At 37.4% G+C, this 16,268-nt stretch overlaps 1 protein-coding gene across 1 annotated transcript in view; it reads left to right on the top strand.

Annotated features, from left to right (window-relative positions):
* Window positions 1–1,388: 1,388 nt before the first annotated feature.
* ZCWPW2 (zinc finger CW-type and PWWP domain containing 2) overlaps window positions 1,389–16,268 on the top strand; it is a 63,111-nt gene continuing 48,231 nt past the window's right edge. The window contains exons 1-3 of the mRNA XM_023752909.1: window positions 1,389–1,446; window positions 5,550–5,897; window positions 14,690–14,849. Of these exons, the coding sequence (XP_023608677.1) occupies window positions 5,563–5,897; window positions 14,690–14,849 (495 nt within the window). The 5' untranslated portion in view covers window positions 1,389–1,446; window positions 5,550–5,562. The remainder of the gene's footprint in view (window positions 1,447–5,549; window positions 5,898–14,689; window positions 14,850–16,268) is intronic.

The raw sequence follows: 16,268 nt of genomic DNA, 5'->3' as shown, positions 1-16,268 counted from the left end.
GTGAAATTTAAACTCTGATATGTGGCTAAAAAGAACATAGAGGAGCTGATAATCCAGCACAGGGAGTAGAGATTTTTGAAGAAAAACAGCCAGAATGCATCAATCATGAACCATTAAAGCATGACAACTTTTTAGAGGTCATCTAGCTCTACTCTCCTTACTTTACAGATGGGGACACTGAGGCCTTCTGAAGATTACACAGCTATAAAGTTGTATAACCAAGATTAGAAACTATATTTTTTTATTCCGAGTCCTCATCCTTTTCTACTGTCTCTTGATTATTATAAAATTTTAATTTATAACATTAAAATTATTAATTCAAGTTCTCTTTGAAAGTAGGCAGGTTTAGTAATGCAGTCTTTTTAAAAATAGGATCTTATTGATTTTTAGAGAGAGAGAAAGGAAGAGGGATAGAGAGAACCATCGATGAGAGAGAAACATCATTGGTTGGCTGCCTGCTGCATGCCCCCCACTGGGAATGGAACCCATGACCTCTTGGTTCCTGGGTTGATGCTCAACTGCTGGGCCACACCAGCTGGGCCAGTAATGCAGTCTTATAATTATTGGTTACAGGTGAGATATTATCTAGAAAATAGAAGTGATTCAAATTGAAATTATAAGGCTGAAATGCCCCAACTTTGAAGACAGCAATACAGATACCATTACTTTTCTCAAACCTAGTGGAGTTGTATTATCTGGGATAGCCTGTGGTTAAAAATGGATTACTTCCTATAACAACAATGTTGGAGAGCAAAAGAATAATGACAATTTTGTTTGTTTGTTTGGAAGAACAGTCATTTTTCTCATTCACATACAAACAATAAAAGCAATTTCTATTATAAGTAGCCATTTATCTTCATTCCTTTTCTGTATGTATTTATTCACACAGTCTCATTAAATTCTTATATTGTTCAGAACTCCTTGGGTATGTTGTAATTTTACCATCTGGGATGCATCAGTCATAAAATGTATATACATTGTAATAAAAATTGATGCTTCACAAGAATTCACATTGTCTGTATTCCATCTTAAAGACCTTTGTTCTGTTGAACAATGGAACTATGTAATATTTCTATTCAAGAAAAATTGATCTTATTTTTTTTCAGGCTCTGCTATAGCATTCTAAAATAACATTCATGAAATACAAAAATCTTTGGAGAATTTATGTAAAATCTATATGGAATTTTCTTATTTTCTTTAGCTCACGATTTTCACTTTAATACTACAAATTATATATAATGATTATACTGTATTAAGTTGTCTAGAACTGTTTAATGGAGTTCTGCAGACCTTGGTGGTTTCTTTAATAAATTCAATTTTACTAGTAATGCATTGTAATGTATTGTTACAAATAAAAATTGCTCACTAATCCCTTTCCCATCTGTTAGAATATTTATCCAGTTCCAGATGCTTCACAGAAGTATAGGAGAAATTGAACAAAATTAGGTAAGTGATATGAAAAATCCCTGCATGTAAAGCACTTTATAGGCATTTTGGAATCAATATACAGAAGCAATTTTTCCATCATCAATTCATTCATTGCTGGCAACACAAACATAATGCCTCTTCCATCAGATAGCTTCCAGTCTAGTGGTAGGAAGTAGTCATTACACATCACTTTAATATGAAGCAGAATGTTATACATACCAGAAGTTAAGAGGACATTAAGGTCAAGCAGGGAGAAATTGCAGCTGGTTGGGGATATCCAGAAAAACTTCTTAAAAGAGATGGTATTTGAGGTAGATTTTAAAAGTGGAAAATTTACAGATTATGATAGAGTAAGGAGGATAACATGAGCAAAGACATAGAGACAGAACACATTGGATATATTTGGGATATATCAAATAATGTAAGTTGATGCAGTTTGAACGTTTAAGAAAAGAAAGTAATGCAACCATTTAATGAGCACCTACTATGTGCTGTGCTTCTTACTTCATACCATGCATGCATTATTTTAGTGAACATTCAGAACACTCTATGAGGTGCTGGTAGTATTCCCACTTTCCAGGTAAAAATATTTTAAATGGTTTGCCCAAGGCCACACAGCTATTCAGTAGATATTCTTAGATCTTAATGTAGGTCTGACTGGCATTAAACCCATACTGTTAATCACTACATTATACAGTTGCTCCATTTTGTGAGGAATAGTTTATATAATACTACAATCTTTACAAGAAATGCTAAAATTTTTCTTTAAGCTTAAATGAAAGCTAATCAGTAATATGAAAACATGAAAGTATAAAACTCATTGGTAAAGGTAAAATTCAGAATATTATGTAATGGTGATGTGTAAATAACGTATTACTCTCATAAATGTTAAAAGACAGAAGTATTTTGTCTAGCTACAAAACATTTTAATGCATACACAACATAAAAATATGTACATTGTGATATCAAAAACAAAATGTGGGGGAAAGTGCCCTGAACGGTTTGGCTCAGTGGATGGAGTGTCAGCCTGCAGACTCAAGGGTCCCAGGTTTGATTCCGGTCAAGGGCATGTACCTTGGTTGCGGGCACATCCCCAGTGGGGGGGGGGGGGTGCAAGAGGCAGCTGATCGATGTTTCTCTCTCATCGATGTTTCTAGCTCTCTGTCCCTCTCCCTTCCTCTCTGTAAAAAATCAATAAAATATATAAATGTGGGGGAAAGTAAATGTGTAGAGCTTTTGTATGTCAGTGAAGTTATCAGCTTAGGATGGACTATAGAATGTTTTATGTAAACTTTATGGTAACTACAAAGCAAAAGCTTATACTGGATATACAAAAGATAATGAGAAAGGAATCAAAGAATACCACTACAGAAAATCACAGAGCATGAGAGCAACCGAAGAAAAAAGGAACAAAGGATCTACACATCCAGAAAAGAATTAAAAGGTTACTAGCCCTTTTTTTTATAAAAAAAATACTCTAAATGTAAATGGACTAATTCTCCAATCATACCTGGAAAGTGAAGGGATGAAAAATATTCCATGCAAATGGAAACCAAAAGAAAGCAGAGGTTACGATACTAATATCAGACAAAATAGAATTTAAGTAAAAACTTGAAAAAAGTCAAGGTTATTATATAACTAGAGGTCCAGTGCACGAATTCGTGCACCTTGAAAGGAACTATGGGCCACGAGGCTGCAGTGGGCACAGGGGCGGGTCTTGGCCCATCCTCTGTGTCCCTGCCCAGCCCCTCCTGCCGCGGCCCCCGGGACCCAGTCTGCCGGCAGCCCCACTCCCGCTGCCACCGCTCCCACATGCTGATGATGCCGGCCCCACTTGCACCGCTGATGGCGTGGAGCAATTGGGGCCGGAGCCGGCAGTGGATGCAAGTGGCTGCTGTTGCCCCAATCACCCCTCAGGAGCAGGGGGAGATAAAGAAGCCCTGAGGGGCGATTGGGGTCAGCAGCCACCGCTCGTACCCACTGCTGGCGTCCGGTGCTGGCCCTGATCACTTGGCGCCAGACTTCAGCCTGGCAGCGGGTGCAAGTGGGGCTGGCGCTGGCAGCAGGTGCGAGCGCCGGGTGTGACCGTGGCGCACGGGAGCAAAGAATTTTCAGTAACCACCAGAGGCTCGCCCTGATGACAGCGACCAGTGCCCCGCTGTGGTCTGGTGCCCCCACTCACCTGCTCTACCATCCTGCCATGGCTGACACCCACCATGTTCTGCACTCTGCTGCCTGCTGCTGATGCCTGCCATGTTCCACGCGCCACCTGGTGGTCAGCGCACATCATAGTAACTGGTTGTTCGATTGTTCTGCCGTTCAGTCTATTTGCATATTAGCTTTTATATAGATAGATGATAAAGGTGTTAATTTATCAAGAGGATTGAAAATGTTTATGCATCCAGTGTTGGAGCATCAAAATAAAGAAGCTAATATTAATGGGAGAAATAGATAGCAATATAATAATAGGGGATTTCAATATGCCCCTATCAACAATAGGTAGATCACTCAGACAAAATCAATACAGGACCATTTGATGTAAAGTACACTTTAGATGAAAAGAATCTAACATATAGAGAACATTCAATAGTAGAATAATACATATTCTCAAATATACTTGCAACAGTCATCAGGATAGATCAAACTACGGCCTGATAGCAATATAATAATAGGGTTTGAAATGAATAAAACTAATAAAAATAAAAAAAAAACCGTACCCTTTTATGTAATGATGTTTACTATGAATTTATATTAGTTCACACAAACACTCCATCCATGCTTTTGTTCCGGCCCTCCGGAATAATACATATTCTCAAATATACTTGCAACAGTCATCAGGATAGATCATATGTTAGGCCAACAACCAGACTTAACAAATATAAGAACATTGAAATGAAATCCAGCATCTTTTCTGACCACAATGGTATAAAACTAGAAATCAATAACAGAAGAGAAACTGGAAAATTTTCTTTGGATGCATTCACATGAGTGGAATTAGTAGGTAAAAAATTGTGAATTGTGTCAATTGTAATATATTGGCAGTTTTTTTCTAAAGCTATTTGTAGTTATCCTGGAAAGTCATATGATAAGTGAGTTTCAAAACATGTAATTAAATCATGATTTAAGAGCTTTTTTAAATGGTGCATATTCTTGGCTAGTAGTGTTCTACTAACTCATTAATATAGCATATCTAAGATTTCTTTAATTTAAAAATAGGTTTTGCATTGCAAAATAAGAGGCTAATATTTTTACCTGTACTTTATTAATTACAATAATTATTAGTTTAACTATATTTTAGTATTATGCACATAGCAATTATTGTTGAAGTTAGAAATTGAGGCCTTAATCATACAATGCTAACTTATAAGTTTAAAATTTTTATAATAAGAAAGCTCTGATAAATGTTCTTTTTCAAATCACTTAAATTATAATAAAAGGTAAAATTATACATGCAAATTTTTTAATTTTCTTAAAGCATTTCAAATTTTCATATGATGAAATGTTTTTCTGTAATTGATTTTCCTCAGAATTTGAAAAAGAATGGGCTAATCAAGCCATGCTATAATATATATACGCAGAGGCAGTACTGCTTAGTAGGTAATATCACCAAATTTGGGACCAAACTGCCTTCATCTTAATTCTACTCTACCATATATAAGCTCTGGAACCTTACAAATTTCTTTGCTTCAGTTTTTCTTTAAAATATTTCTTTAAAAATGGTTATACTAAGGTTGTTGGGAAGACTATGTAAGTTGTGTGCATGAGTCACTTAGAATGATACCTGGATCGTAGCATTCAATAAGGCTTAGCTATTTTTTATGGCAAAAGTATTGGATATCTACCAGCTGTGTGTGATATGGTAGATTAATAGATATTAACCTCTAGTCTTCTGCTTCATCATACTGTTCTTGTTTTTAATTTTGGAGCATTTTGAGCCCCAAGGAATTGATGCATCTATTTTGTTTCTGGGTAAGTGGAAACACAACATGCTCAACATGTATAATCTTTATAAGGATAGAGAGTAGGTGGGCAAAGAGGGTATTTAAAGAGCTATTTCTCAGATTTTGGATTGAACTTATACTCTTGAATCCTTATTCTTTTATTTTCCTCTTATTTTCCAGATTAAATTCATTTATGAAAAAAGAAAAATTTTACAGTAAGATAATAGTAGACTGTCGTAACACTGCAATGGATTCCTTCATGGAAAACAATACATATATAAACAAAATGTGGGTTCAATGTGAAAGTTGTTTGAAATGGAGATTGTTGTCAACTGAGGATGCAGCCAGAGTTGATCACAATGAATCATGGTATTGCTACATGAACACTGATTCAAAATATAATAAGTGCTCTATTTCTGAAGAAGACTTTCCTGAAGAGTCTCAATTTCATCGAAGTGGATTTAAGATTGTCTATTCACAGCTACCTGTTGGTAGCCTGGTTTTGGTAAAATTCAAGAATTGGCCAAGGTAAGATTTTTGCTATCATCATCATATATAATAAAAGGCTAATATGCAACTGGTCGCTATGATATGCACTGATCACCAGGGGGCAGACGCTCAACGCAGGAGCTGCCCTCTGGTGGTCAGTGCGCTCCCACAGGGGGAGCACTGCTCAGCCAGAGAAGCCCTGAGCTGGGCTCATGGCTAGTGAGCGCAGCAGCGGTGGCGGAAGCCTCTCACCTCTGAGGCAGCGCTAAGGATGTCCCACTGCTGGCTTAGGTCCTAGGGCTCCCAGACTGCGAGAAGGCGCAGGCTGAGCTGAGGAACCCCCCACCTCCACCCTCCCACCCCTGCTGAGTGCACGAATCTTGGGGCCTCTAGTTATTTTATAATAAACTGTTGAGATATAGTCTTGCTAAGTTTATGAATTTTAAAACTTTTAAAAGAATCAACTTTTTCCTGTTGTTTGTCTAATTTCTTATTGTTTCCTGATGTCATCATAATTCTTTCCCTGATTTCTTTGGGTTTAATTCTACTTTTTTTAGTTTCTAATATTGGAAACTTAGGTAACTGACTTAAATCTATTTTTCCTCTTTTAAGTATTGCTTTAGCTATATCTCAAAAATTTTAGTATGTTGTGTTATATTGCCATTGAGTTTGAAAGATGTATTAATTTTCTTAGTATTTCTTCGTTGAAATGAGTTGTTGGAAGTATGTTTTTTTGTTTTTTTTTAATATATATTTTATTGATTTTTCACAGAGAGGAAGGGAGAGAGACAGAGAGTCAGAAACATCGATGAGAGAGAAACATCGATCAGCTGCCTCCTGCACATCTCCTACTGGGGATGTGCCCGCAACCCAAGTACATGCCCCTGACCGGAATCGAACCTGGGACCCTTCAGTCCGCAGGCTGACGCTCCATCCACCGAGCCAAACTGGTTTCGGCTGGAAGTATGTTTTTAAATTACCAAATATTTGGAGATTTAAAAATAACTTACTGTTACTGAGTTCTAATTTAAATCAATTGTAGTCAGTTTCATTGAATTGTATTCTATAGCCCAGTATGGCCTATCTTGAAAAGAATGTGTATTCTGTAATTGCTGCCTAGAAACCTAAAATATATTATTATTTTTCTCCTCCCCCTCTTTCTCCTTCCTCCTCCCCCTCTTGTTCCTTCTTCCTCTTTCTCTCCCTCCTTTCCCTCCCCTCCCCCTCTTTCTTCTCCTTCTTCTTCTTCTTCTTCTTTAGATTTTGTATATTTATTATTGTCTACCTCAATATTTCCCATTCCGGGTTGATTTTTCCAAGAATGTAATGTGCAGTATACATATAGTTTCAAGTTTTTTTTTCCCAATTACTTTTAAAAATTATATTTATCCTGTTAACATCGTTTTGATTTTCTTATTTTGGGACTTACATATATTACTTATGGTAGATCTTTGTTTATCGTTGGTATTTTTTCAACTCTTTTCATCTTTAAAATTTTAATTATTTTTTATTTTCCATCTTTTATCTTTCTGAAGGTATTATCAATTGAACGTAATGTCTTTTGTGTTTCTTCCCAATTAGTCTTTATTGAAAAATCTTGAAATGTTTTTATGAGTTTTGTCACCTGTCTGTTCAAATCTTCCTTTTCTTCAAAACCTACTTTTTTAGTTTCTCTAATTCTAATTTATATTTTTTTACAACCTACATTATTTTTTTAATTTGTATTAATTCAACCTTTAGTGTTATATTCCCACTTTTATTTGTACCATCTCTTTTCTTTATTCTTATTGGTCCTGCCCTATTAAACTTGGATTATACTCCCAACAGTTTCTCCTCAGCATGAGCTTTCGCTCTGAAAAGGAGCTCTGTCAGTTAGTTTTAAGTGTTCATAGGGCCCAGGCTGCTCTAACGCTTTCAATTTTCTTGCAGTCCCCCTCACAATTTTGGCTGCTGTACTCAGTTTGACTTTCCAAAGAGAACTTACGGTTTTAAGGTTCTTATGTCACAAACACATCAGAACTCTGGTTGCCTGCCCCCTCCCACTTTGTTCTCTCTCATATATAAAGATGCTAATAATGTGGGTCTTGTAAGTGTTGGTAGTTTGTACCTACATTTTGCATGTGTATAGCTCAGTGGTCGGCAAACTCATTAGTCAACAGCCAAATATCAACAGTACAATGATTGAAATTTCTTTTGAGAGCCAAATTTTTTAAACATAAACTATATAGGTAGGTACATTGTGATTAATTAATTAGGGTACTCCTACGCTGGCCTTTGCTAAAAACGTCCTCATTTTATAATAATAAAGCCACCAACACAAAATAATTACAATTTTTAAATTGATGACAAAAATACCTATAGGATTTGCAGCTGTTTGGAAAAATACAGGTAACTTTATGCTTCGAGTAGGTACTTTTGTCACCCGCGCGCAATTTGCGGACTCGACTAGCACTAACCACTGCACAATGAGACTGCTGACTGACTGGCTCACTCAACTCATGCATGAATCATGTGCGCCTCCCCTGCGCTGCATATCCCTCGGCCCGCCTGAGCCTCGTCTCCCGTTGCCCGACTGACCGACCGACCGACCGACACCCCCCACTTCTTCTAACGCCACTTCTTCAAAATAGACTTGCCCAGGCCAAAAACCGACTTCTGTGCATGGGCCACGAAGTTTCAATCGCACTGTACGTGCGCGCCTGCACGTGGTATTTTGTGGAAGAGCCACACTCAAGGGGCCAAAGAGCCACATGTGGCTCGTGAGCCGCAGTTTGCCGACCACTGGTATAGCTTATCAATTAGTTTTGTTATAGAGGTTTTGTGTCAGGTTTTGCCTTTCTGTTATTAAGTGTTCTGCCTGTATTTATGGGAAAATCAGGAGATTCTAAAACTATAACACCATTGCTGCCTTCTTCCCAGAATCCCTTGCTATTTTATATTACATTCTCCTACTTAACATTCTTAAAGCTGGGATACTCTAGCTCATATTACCTTGTTTGCATTCATATTGAACTATTTTGCATGAAGAATATGTTTGGTTTCATAAACTGTGCTGAGCTTATTCTAACATACACCTAAGACACACACAAGAGGCCTTCAAGTCATATACCTAGATTTGGGTTGAATTATGTCCTCCAAAATCACATGTTAAAGCCCTAACCTCAGAATGTAACTGTATTTGGAGTTAGTGCCTTTAAAAAGGCAATTATGTTAAAATAGGCTCTTAGGGTGGACCCTAATCCAATCTGAGTGATCTTATAGGAAGAGGAGATTATATACAAAGAGACACCAAGGATGCACAGAACAAATACCATATGAAGCCATCTACAAGTCAGGGAGAGGTTTCAGGAGAAACCAACTCTGCTGACACATTGGTCTTGGACTTCTAGCCTCCAAAATGGTGAGAAAATTAATTTCTGTTGTTTAAGCCACTCGGGTTGTGTAATTTTTCTATGGCAGCCATAACAAACTAATACATTTAATATCTTTGCAAATGTGGAAATTACTCTGAGATTTGTACATTTTGTTGCTGAGAGCTTTTCTAGGGATCAAATGTGAAATATTGTATGGGTGTGTGTATATATATATATGTGTATATATATGTATATCTTCTATATATATATATAAAACCCTAACATACAAATAGACCAAATGGCAGAACAACTGAACAACCAGTCGTTATGATGTGCGCTGACCACCATGGGGCGTGCGGAACATGGTGGGTGTTGGTAGCAGGCGGCAGAGCACTGAACTCGGTGGATGTTGGCATAGCACAGCGGGATGGTGAAGCAGGTGAGCGGGGGCGCCAGACCAAGATGGGGCGCTGGTCACTGTCATCGGGGCGAACCTCTGGTGGTTACTGAAAATTCTTTGCTCCTGCATGCCATGGTCCTGCCCAGTGCTTGCACCTGCCAATAAAGTAATACTTTCTTTTCCTACAGCAAACTCTATGGAAAATCAAAATATAATAGTTATATTTACATCCACATTGTGAATTAGCACACACTGATGTACTTATAAAAATACTGATGCAACCTCCTGCCTTTGGACTATGTCTCTCTGCTTTGTGGTGGAGATATCTGCATGTACTAGGAAGAGAAAACTATCTCTATAATGCTTAAGCAGCCTTGATTTTTAAAAATTGCAAATAGCATTGTATTCAACTAAAAAGAGCATAGAAGTTAAAAGTAAAAGAGAACAGTGCATATCTTATTTAGTATAGTAGGACACATTGTCAAACAGAAGCTAGGCTCTGTTTAGGATAACTACCTTGGGCATATTTACACAGACATACAAAGCTTTCTCATGAATATGAAAATTAATTTATAGAAAATATATTTGAATCCTAATGTAATGTAGTAAAACAGTTTAGTAATAAAATATGTCTTTAGGTTAACAAACCAGTCCAGTGATACATTCTAGATATAGTATGTAAATTTATAAATTGATATTTCTACTAGATCCTTTCAGTATTACAAATTATTATTTAATTACTTTGTATTTTTTGCCTATGGATTGATATACTGTGTGTGTGCCCGTGTGCACGCGCATGAGTGGGAAATTTCTTCTCCCCAACAACCCCTGCTTTTAGGCACAGCCCAGAGATTTCTTGACAAGTATAATGTTCAGTTAGTGATGATTCCAGCTCATCTATTCTGTTTCTCAAGGATTAGGAATGAGGCCCAAGTAAAATTTGCTCTCCTCTTAAACATCCAAACCACAGTTAAAAATAAGTCATGTACTTCTTCTCATTGGAAATAAATAAATTCATGCTTTAAGCTTCAATTCCTATTGAGGGCAATAGCTGTCATATTAAAGATCATTTTCCTGGATAAGAAATGTGTAAGATATCAGTGTCTTCATAATATACTAGAGGCCTGGTGCCAGAAATTTGTGCACGGATGCAGTGCCTAGGCCTGGCCAGTGATCAAAGCCCGAGCATCTGGCATGGAAGGGCAGGTCCCAGCTGACCTCTGGGCCCTGGGCAGCACCTGGGCCCCTGGGCCCCCACGTACCCCCCTCTGCCCGAGTCATTGGGCCCCCACCTGGCTCCCTCAGTGCCTGGGAGCCCAGTGGCAGCCCTGCCCCCCCGCTGCCGCCGCCGCTGGTTGCTGTCTGTGGGGCGATCAGGCCCCACTCAGCTCCCTCAGTGCCTAGGAGCCAAGCGGTGGCCCCACTCCCCACTGCTGGTCATCATCTGCAGGGAGATCGGAGGGCTGATCGGGCCCCACTCACACCCGCCTTGGCCTGGTGCTGCCTGCTCACCTGCTCCACCATCCCGCCATGGTCCTGCTCTCGTCGGGGCCCATTGGGGCTGGCAGTGCCTCACTGCCACCCACTGCCAGCACCACGTTGCGGACGCCTGCCATGTTCTATGCCAGCCCCTGGTGGTCAGCGCATGTCATAGTGAGCAGTTAAAATCCTGGTTGAACTCCTGGTTGAGGGGACAATTTGCATATTAGGCTTTTATTATATAGGATTTGCACTTCCCCTTGAATTTACCACTTGTTCTGCCAAAATGTTCTCCTTCCCTCCTAAGGGGATTATAACACCAGGTACCTTTTTGACTTTGTTGTATTTGTACATTTTACACCCACAGATTCTAAAATTGATCATACACTTCCCTTGTAATTCTGATACACTTCCATTGGGCTGCCTATTCTTACTCTCCCTCTTCACCTTTAAGCTTCAGAATTTCTCATCAATATGAAAGTGAAAAATTGGGAAGTAGACGTGCACAATATGCTGTCATCATTGACAGTTTTGGAACTGAAATTGAAGTCAGAGTGAGGGCAAAAATGGACATCAGCTTTTTGTGAATCACAGCAAGTCAGAGAAGATGATAGATGTAGCAGCTGCAGGGAAGTAATCATGTTTTCTACATCTATTGCCTCTGCTCAGCTCTTCCTACTGTTTAGGAACATTCTGTGTTAGCTGAGATATACAGACTAGGAGTCATGATTCCTTTGCACCGCCTGGAGAAATACAAAAGTGCCAGAGTTATTTAGACATTTGACAGAATTTCGCATAATTCATCTCTGAATCAACATGCAATATTTTCTATAATATAGCATGTTTTTAATAATGAACAGAAGCTTTTTTTCTTTTGTTGGCATTCAATAATTTTTAGAGTCATCTTTTTTATATATATTTTATAGAGTAGTGATTTAGATTGAAGACTCTTGGGCCCAATAGGTTTGATGTAGAAACAGTTATATCAGAATTTGTGTCAGAAAAATACCAGCTCATCTTACACATAATTGCAAAATATTTCTTTCATGTCTTAAGTGTTAGAAATCCTGAGACTGACACTGAATGGAGTAGTTGCTATGCATAAATTTGCTATTGTTTGGCAATGATCCTTTTAAAAATTGCTGTGAGGTGTAAATCAGTAGTATTAAGCATGAGCCCCTTATATTTTACAAAAAGTTTAAACAAATATAATGTAACAATCAGTTTGGTTCTTTTAAAATAGCTGTTAATTGAAGCACCTAGTTGTTCCTTGGTGTTCAATAAGTTGGGGGTCTCCATTGCAGCTGCCACTTATTCTTAGTCGTTTGTCTATTGAAGTCTTCTTTTGACTGGGTTTCTTCAGAAAGTGGATTTCCAACTTAGTTTTAAAAGATGAACTCCACTTGAGTTTTACTCTTAAGCACAGCACAATAAGAGCTTTCACATGTTGTTATGTGAACCCGATAATAACCAGACAGTCTTCATTTAAGTCCTGAACCACCGTTTGTTTTCCATTGTCGTTTCCTTTTCTTCCAAATTATTAGGCTTGTTTGGGTTCCAGATAGTGTGACTCAATCTGTAATCCACTAGCCCCTCTTCTTCCATGATGGAAGGTTACCAAGGCAGCCTTCTACCTCCCTTACCCTAGAGAGGCCCAAAGCCACAGGACTCTGCTCAGCATCAGGGAACAGTGGATAGCTGTTCCATTCTCACACTCTATCATCTCTGGTGACTGGTGCACCTAAGTCACCACCTCCTTGCAGTTCTACTTGGGACTTATCAGCTTCCTGGGATCAAATGTTTTTACCTTAATAATGCTAAGCATAAACTCTTTTCATTAATCTATAATCTGTGAAACTTTTTTATAGTTGGCTATGGTAGATACATTTCTATATTTATGACTTCATAACTTTAATATCAATTGATAATTTAGTAGGATATCAATAATCTACAGTCCCCAAGTCCAAATAATATATGGATTTTATATTTTTGTGATTTCAGATTCTTTGCAGCATGATTTGTATGCATCCTTTAGATTTTAAACTTATCTGTTGCATTTATTTAGCTTTAAAATAATTATTGAAATTAGGCAAAAATATTTTTGTATTATTCCTTCTACTTCTCAATGGTACCAATTATCTTAACTATATACAGTTGTATTAGTTTGCTAGGGCTGCCATAGCAAAGTGTCACAGACTGGGTGGCTTAAAAATAACAGAAAATTATTCTCTCATAATTTTGGGGACTAAAAAAGTCTGAGGTCAAGGTGTCAACAAGGTTAATTTCATCTGAGGCTCTCTCCTTGGCTTGTAGATGGGTCTTGTGTCTTCACATGGTCCTCCCTCATATTGGATTACGGCCCACCTTTTAATTTAGTTACTTCCTTAAAGGTGTTGTTTCTAAACACAATCTCATTCTGAAGTATTGGGGGTTAGGACTTCAACATATAAATTGAATTGTACACAATTCAGTATATAATGATGATACTTCAAAATATTTTAATTTACCTAAAAACTAAAATGTGTAAAACACATGTTTGTTTCAATGTAGTAACGGCACAGTGAGGAACCAGAGTTACAGTGAGGCCTCATTACCTGCTGCAGGCCTCCTGTCTGGGAGAAGGCAGAACTAGAGTCTGGGTCTCCTGATTTGAACCTTGTTATCTTTTTACTCCATAGTGCAGCAAACTGAAATAGAACTTGATAGTTGTACAGATCTTTGAATGTCTGGGTATATTAGATATGTATATTTTGGGTCATGAACTATAAACTTCAGATTTCTATTGTTCATTATTTAGTCACAGCTTCCTGACCTTATTTAGTACCTTTTTTCCTGCTTTATTTTCTGAAGAATAGTAGGTCATAGTCTAGAGAGATTGGTAAACTAGTTACAACTAAGTTGCCAAATGAAAAAATAAAACATACCAAGGAATTTCTAGAGATTTATGTTAGTTAAAAAAAACCCTAAAGATTTATTTTTAGTAAAGGATAAATTTTATTTCCTGCACTGAGGATTTTTAGCAATGTGGTCACCTGTCAATGGAGCAGATGGGGGGGGGGGTCGGGGGAGGGACAATATTGACTGCTGAACTTACTTCTGCTTGTCCCACCGAAGTTACAATCTCCAGAGTTAGCACAGCCTGAGCTAACAGTACCCTTTTGGCATCCCTGGCTCAGGAAATGCCAACGCTCTCCTACCCCTTCAGAAGCCCTGTCAATGGGTTAACATTTTAGTAATTAGTCATTCTGATTGGTTAGAGTTGAGCCAGTCCTGTCATGATTCTGATGAATCTTTTTTCTTTTAGCAATACCTAATGTCTCTTACAGACCCTGGAGATCACCCCTTTGTCTTATAATTCTTTCTCATATCTCATGTATATCTTAAATATGTGACTATTTCAAAGCTTTCTATATCTATAAAGGCACAACTGATTACTTGTATCAAATGAATATCCTACTTTTAAAATGTGAATATGTTAAAGTTTATTTAATAATTTATTAAATTCAAAGAAGAAAGTTTGATATACGACTATGACAGATATATTGATGACTGCCTTTTTGAAAAGCATCAAAATAATTAAATATAATTTTCTTTGAAAGTTGGCCAGGGATACTTTGCCCTGATCCTTTTAAAGGTAAATATGTGACCTATGACCTGGATGGAAATGTTGAACAGTATCACATAGAATTCCTGGGTGATCCCCATTCAACATCATGGATAAATGCAACATTTGTTGGACATTATAGTATCACATTAAAGGTAAGTTGAAAAATCAAAACTTTATTCTTCTTGCACTTGTTTTTAATTATTGCCATTTTTGTCTCAGATCTTAAAAGATACATAATGATTAACTTTTATATTTATATAAACAAATAGTATATACTCTTTGTTTTAAACTCATATTTTTATTTTTAAAGCAGTTTTTCAAAGGAAGTATGGATATAAAAATAGTTATGGGGTACTTTAAAATTTTATTTTTCTAATAGACATATAGTATAAATCAACTGAGGACTTCATATAATTGTGTTTTGAAATAATCTTAAGATTATTTGGAAATTTTTCAATTCTTTTGAGAAAACTCTTAAGTTGTAGCTAACAGGGAAAATTAATTATGTAATGCAACCAGATTTTCAAATTTCAAATGGAATATTTCATTATACTAACTCTATCAGTATCTTTTTGATTCCTTTTAAACTTTAAATCACACAGTCCAATTAATGAATAGACTGGACTCTCAGGTTGATGAGAATAGGTAAACTGGACCTGTTTCCATGGATTTGGTTTAATTATTATGAATTAGCTCAGCTATCTGTCTGTATTTTAATATTAAAACTTTTCATCTGCAAATCGTGCTTTCATTAGAAATCTGGTTGATGTCAGAAATGTGGATTCCTTTTCCTCAGTTTGGATAGTGTCTATTTTTTAATGAGAAGCTTATGTATTCAAATACACATATGAGTGTATGTACATTTAAGGCGTGCCCTTTAACCCACACTATAAGTAAATCTGTGGAGATTTGAGGTACTTTAAAATGGGCTTTTACTCTGTCTTTGGCATAAGCAGTATATTTGCCCATTTCAGCTTGAAAACAGCTGGCCGGAAAGGATGTTTTATTTCAGTGTGGAATAACATCGCTTATATTCATGTCATGGGAGTTGTGAACCAGTCATCTTAATGTGAGCACCTTCTCAACTCTGACTTCTTGGATGTATGCCTGGGTACTTCTACTGACAGTCACTGAAGACAGGAAGGAGTGTTCTCCCTTCTCTGCCCCCTCCCCTTTCTAAAGGATGGGGAAGTCTAGCTTCTCATGAAGCAGACCTTAGAAACTTAGATATTTGATAATGTGCTAAAGAGTGGGACACTTTTTTTAAACATATTTTTTATTGATTTTAGAGAGGGATAGAGAGATAGAAACATCAATGATGAGAGAGAATCATTGATCAGCTGCCTCCTGCACTATCCCCTACTGGAGATCGAGCCTGCAACCTGGGCATGTGCCCCTGACCGGAATCAAACCTGGGACCCTTCAGTTCGCAGGCTGATGTTCTATCCATTGAGCCAAGCTGACAAGGACGAGTGGGACACTCTTAAGAAATTATATGTAAATATAAGTTTAAAAAAATCAAAGTGTGTTTTAAAATTGTCAGAACTAGTAGTACTTGTAGGATTTGACTC

The sequence above is a fragment of the Myotis lucifugus genome, unplaced genomic scaffold, assembly GCF_000147115.1.
Source record: "Myotis lucifugus unplaced genomic scaffold, Myoluc2.0 scaffold_39, whole genome shotgun sequence".
NCBI lineage: Eukaryota > Metazoa > Chordata > Mammalia > Chiroptera > Vespertilionidae > Myotis > Myotis lucifugus.
This window is presented reverse-complemented; position numbering and strand designations above follow the sequence as displayed.